General features: G+C 34.6%; 1 protein-coding gene across 8 annotated transcripts in view; it reads right to left on the bottom strand.

Annotated features, from left to right (window-relative positions):
* The window catches only part of LOC119638809 (actin-binding LIM protein 3), a 38,805-nt gene that overhangs the window by 14,768 nt on the left and 18,037 nt on the right, over positions 1-6,000 (bottom strand). The window contains exon 1 of one of the 8 annotated variants that reach the window (XM_038035831.1): positions 887-908. The exons of the other annotated variants lie outside the window; for them this stretch is intronic. Within the exon in view, the coding sequence (XP_037891759.1) occupies positions 887-893 (7 nt within the window). The 5' untranslated portion in view covers positions 894-908. Of the gene's footprint in view, positions 1-886; positions 909-6,000 lie in introns of those variants that run through there. 8 annotated transcript variants of the gene reach the window in all.

Genomic DNA, 6,000 nt, shown 5'->3' on the forward strand with positions numbered 1-6,000 from the left:
ACCTGTAGCTTGAACACAAATTTACATGTACAGGCATCAGACGGACGGACAAGCTTAGATCGATCCAAAAAGTGCTTCGGATAAGAGATGGGTCCATCTTAAGCCTTTTCTGCCTGTTACGTCCGCGCAAACATAGCATACCCTGTACTGCAACTGGTGTAGGGTATAAAAAATATCATAAAATCGTTCACATGAAATTTACTAAACTTTAGCGTAGAGCAGAGGAAGCCATAGGTAAGCAAGAAAAGCGAAAATGTTTGCGATAAAATACGAATTTTTATCTGAACAGTATTAACCAATAAATGCACTTATAAGTAAGTATGGAGTTATGTATGGAGCTATGTAGTTAAGCAGAGAATTCTTGAATATTTCAAAAATGTTTAGCGACATGAACAGAAATCTTAAAAATGTTATTATTGCAATTCTCTTAGCTGCAAAAATGGTTACCTCTCGATTGGTAGCAGGAGTGAAGAGTGAAGGCTAATAATATTATGGCAAATGAATGGAAATAGAAAGGTGTGTGTATAAAGTATACGAAAGCAATGAAATGAAATTTCAATGCGAAAGTAAATACGATGCGTTACTTTCACAATGGATTGATGACAAGACGTTGTACGTCACATACATACATATGCATATATATATATATATGAAATCGATTGATCGATAATCGTCTTCTTTTACATGAAACATGAAATATTTTAAATGGAATTAATTGAACAAACGCCATCCATCGCATGAACGGATTAATAACGTGAATGCCTAAATAGATGAAATATCAATTTATTAAATATGTTTAGTATATATGAGTGTTAGATTTCAAAACATTGTATTTAAAAATTAAAAAAAAAACAAATAATAAGAGAAAACAATATTTAAACTTTACAAAACATTCAAGGGTAAACCACTGAACGTAGATCGTAGAGAACCACAACTGTTTACATATGAGTACGCGCGAGTAAAGTTTCACATTTACGGTTTCGATGGCTATAAATAGAGCGAACTTAATGCACACGGGCAGCACATAGGTACGCTGGAAAAAGATAACGCACGCACTCACTTACTCACTCGCTCACTTACTATTATTATGCATTTACTTCATCATATGTTTGTCTACTAAGTTTTGATAAACTAATATTAATAAAAAAAATAAAATAAAAAAATGGAAAAAAAATTAAAAAAAAAAAAGAAGAAAGATGTTCGCACATGCCTTGCTAACTAAACTAAAAAAAAAAAGATTAATAATAATCGTAGAAGAAAAAGAAGAGAGAAGAGAGATAAGTTTACAAACCACCCAAGAATAATATTTAAACGCCCGATTAACTTTAATGAAATAAATGACTGCTTGTTGATTACTTGCTTCCAGAATGACTAATTTAAACTCGCGTACTCGCGTTATCGCATTCAATGAATTATGCACCACTATGACGGTAAGCGGCAGCAGTTAGCAGTTAGCAGTCAGCTGTGGTATTTTTAACGCGTGAATGACAATGTCAAATAAATTAATTTAATAAATAAAAATATGCACATATAATGGAATGAATAAACAATAACAAGGGTCTCCACCAGTAAACGTCTGTAGAAAAAAAAAAACACAAATAAATGCATAAATAGTATCGTACGGCAGAGTTAACGTTTCACAGCACGAGCTATATTGGATTTGCTAATATTTGTTGTTGTTTACATATCCGTCTATATTGGAAGAGGAAGAGAAATCAATTTAGGCACATCTATTCGTCGATTAAGATCGCCCTTATCTTTTAAAAAAAAAGCACTTGACACTTGACCTTTTCGCTTATCTCCTTTGTTAGGCTAAGCTTTAAAATTAGCAAACTTTGGCCCAAGAGCAAGAGTCCAGACTTATCAAAAATATACCATTTCCTTTTCTTCTCAAGCTTAGCAAGTTATAATGCCAAAGTTCATGTAGGTTTATGACGTCACACCAGAGACCATAGCAATGGCCGTCGCCACGGTAGGTATGCGCGACCTAGATTCCGCAAAGTGATTGATTTCGTAATCGCTACATCCCGTGCCATGCAAAGCAAAAAGGCGATGTAGTGAAGCAATACTTGCCCAGTAAGTGTTTCGTTACAAATTGAGCGTTAAATTAATTTGAAATTTTTAATTTTTTCTTTTTTTGGCCACACTAAAGAATGAGGTGGATGATGGAGCCTTCAGAGAGTTTATAAAGTATATATACTCGTGATCAGCATGAAATTAATTAAGTCATGCTTGTCCGCGTATGTGTGTGTTGTACTTGCACTCTCCTAAAGGCGAAAATGAAGATATCGCCTTTCAGTTTGAAAGCTTGTTTGAAACATTGAAAATTTTCGCAAGCAGAATGGTGTGGAAAATAGGTAAAATTGATCAGAGCACAAGCCCGCAGTGAAGCTTAAACTGAATGCAACTCTGTTTTTCTAAACAAAGATTTGTACCCGCATATTATAAAAGATGAAAGGCTAAAATTTTCCACATCTACTTTGCTGTATATGTGGAAAAATGGAAAAAAAATCAGCCACGCCCACACAAAGTTCCAAGTTATTAAATCATATTCTTTTCCACTTTTTTGAGGTTTTTAAAAAAAAAGTATTTTAAAAGTATTTTGCAAGCTCCACAAATGAAGATATATTATCCGGCTAAAAATGCGTTAATTCTAATGCAAAAATGGTGGGCACCAAGAGGCGGTCAATGAATTTTTCCTTAATAATATCATCGATATGGGTATCAAACAAAAGGATTTGGAAAGCAGAATGCGGTAAGCTAAGTGGATTAATGCTAAATTAATCATTGCGGACGTCGCGACATGGTAAATTAATTTTTCTGAATAATACCTTTTAGCGAAGTGAAAACTGAAGTTGGTGAACTTTTTTACCCCATTCAATTTTTTATGACAATAAATGAAAGCATGGGGCGTCAAAGATTTGAATATTGGTGGGTATACGAGATTCGGCTCCAACCGACTATAACTTTCTTACTTATTGTTTATTTATTTAATTGCGTTTTTTTCAATTGTGGGCAACAAGATCTGTAACCATCAACTAGAGACCATGTACGAAGTCTCACCTCAGTTTCAACAAGAAGAAGTTGCATTAGGGCCTGGATAAGTTAAGTCAAAATGTTTGATATACACTTTATCGTGTTCTTGATGCATGCTTTCATATTTTTATTTATCTACGATGCTGATTGTGTTAAGAGAGCTATGCTCGTCTTGGTGCAATCTTCGAATATCAATCAACACTCTTTGTAAGGCATGGGTGCTTCAACGCCGCATCTCGTGCCAGGAATCTTTCTGCTTGTCAAACACATATTGATAGGACGATGGGTATATTTTCGTTTTTGTTTTTTCACCTTATTGCGGAATTCTTATGAGCGGGCAAATGCCATTTATCATGAAGTTCGAGCTACAGTTTTAAGTTAAAAACGTGCTATGTTTCAGTTTCCTATTTGAACTTTTGCAAACTCAACGAATTCGAACAATAAAAACACAGATGGACAGACAAAGGGTATCTACACTCTGCTTTATATGGACACACGGACATTTATTGCCAACTTGAAGCATATTTCTACTTGTTCCGAATGACAGGAAAAGTGTTAATAAGATAACGAACGAGCAGTGAATCTTTCCTCTTAACAGGTCAGCTAAAATTTTTTTATATAGAATTTCTCTTTACTCAGATAATGAAAAAAAATACTAAACAAAAATATTTCTGCAAAGGCGTCGCAGCATGCAGTAAAAAAGATTTATGTTGCATTCTTTATTATATTTCGCTGCACTGATAAGGATCAATACGGAATAAAAACAAATTTGACTTATGACTATGAAGTGAAATTTAATATGTTGCAAGCATTCTTTGAGCTCAAAAACATTTTCTCTATGTTAAGATAGAAATATTTCAACAACTGAAATTCTAAATATTTACAGATATAGTGGAACTATGGAAACCATTAATTGTTAAAGTCCTTTTGTTCGGGGATAATCTCTTGTGTGTGTGGATTATTCTGACTAACACTTGACATAGGTAGTGCCTTACGAACGAAATGTATAATGAAGTCGAATTCGAATAAGCAAATGAATGAAAAGAAGGAGAGAAGGAAAGAAGGCAAACAAGACAAGGTGTGACAAAAGATAGGTTTACCTTAAGTACTTCTGGCGTTCCATATATTCGCAAAAGGTTCATATAATCAAATATATCCTTACCGGGTAACATATATAGTATATTTAATCGTAATAATTCTTGTGGCTTTTAAAGCCAAATGATATCTTATTGCGGCGCTCCGTTAAACATTTAGGAAAAGCCATGCAAAAGAAAAGTAAAAAAAAAACCATTAGCAGACCATCCTGTTGCGACTTTCTCTAGTACGCCAACTTTAAGAACTTCTTCACCCCACTAATACAAGCGACGTCAATGTAAGTGACGATCGACTTATGTTTTCACTTTTTATTTTGCCTTTGCAAGGTGCACAGGTTATAGGACTGTGCGCTTGCCATCATCCATGTATATGGAGGCGAAATTTGTTTACATGTTGAAGAAAACTTAAGTGACATTTTGTGTAGTCGTCACTTTCAAATTTCCAAAATTACAATTACAAACGTAGCTGCTCCGGGAAAAAAAAGGGGAAAGGTACCGCACAAACGGCATCAGAAAGTTATCTTAATATGTAATAATGAAATGTAAATAATTGTTAGAAGTTTGTGTTCAACTTTACAATAATGTGAATTGTGTAAATGTATGTAAACGAAGAATTCGATTCAATCGTTTCGCTTTTCTCGCTTTTCATTTATAATGTGTTCATTTCGAATTAGAACTGAAAAAATGTCAAGGTGCGCTGCCAATGGACAATTTACTAAGGCAACGTGTTGTCAAAGGTGTCGTTATATTGAACAAAATTATTAAGTTTTAAAATAGTTTAAAATGTATAAAGACGGCTTCGGGCCGCTCCAATCGATATCGTATGATTACGAAGAAAGCCTTAGGCTGTGGCGCCCGTTTTCCCACCGGGTTAATATCGAAACCGAGTAGTTTTTACATATGCGGTCGAGGATACACGTTCGATTTATCAAATAATTTTGGCTCATAAAAGTCTCCTTACAGCGCACATACCTTTGAATAGCATGAATAACGAAATCGATTTAGTCTCCTCGCTCTTTTCGTTCTTTTCAAATTTTTCTTATCTCCGGTTTCATTTCGTTGGGCAACAACAATAAAATTCAATTTTAAAAATGAGTTAATTATAGTCGAGCAAGTTCGATTATTAAATGTCCTACCCAACTACCGGCTAAGGCAATTCTTCAACCACTTTCGTCACAAAATACCTAAAATTATATTTTTTTCCCCACAGAGTCAAATTTACGTTCACTTGTAATTAAGGGGACAAGATGTCCTCGACGTAAACCGACGTCTCCCAAACTTAGTAAAATTAAGCTTCTCGCGAAAGAATTTATTATTTTTACACAGTTTTTTCGCCAAATAAAAGTGTCTTGCAATGATATCTCATCAAGAAAGTTTCTTGAAAAGAGATCCGAAAAATAAACTCACATATGTCTAAACTTTAAACAGTAGATGCAGATATTACAGTTTAATTATTTGAGGGAGAATTCAAATATTGTTCAACAGGCTATCCAGACTTTTCACATTTATATAACATACCAAAATATTCATTTTCATCAATACTCTGAGAAATAATAAATAATGAAAATTTTTTGTTAACATAGGGCTCGTAAGTGATCGTGGAAGCAATAGCGTCCGCCTTTGATCCAAAATATATCAATGTACCGAAACCCATGAAACTACTCTCGGAATTATGACTTGTAGAGAGGCCACCTTACAGACCTGCCTGAACTGATGCAGAAAATAGTTCTGGTCGCTTATGACTTGTAGACAGGCCGCCTTACAGATGCAGAAAAGGGTTCGGAATCGATCATGACTTATAGACAGGCCGCCTTACAGCCCTGCCTGAACTGATGCAGGACAGGGTTCTGAATCGAGTATGACTTGTAGA

The sequence above is a fragment of the Glossina fuscipes genome, unplaced genomic scaffold, assembly GCF_014805625.2.
Source record: "Glossina fuscipes isolate IAEA_lab_2018 unplaced genomic scaffold, Yale_Gfus_2 110, whole genome shotgun sequence".
Classification (NCBI taxonomy): Eukaryota; Metazoa; Arthropoda; class Insecta; order Diptera; family Glossinidae; genus Glossina; species Glossina fuscipes.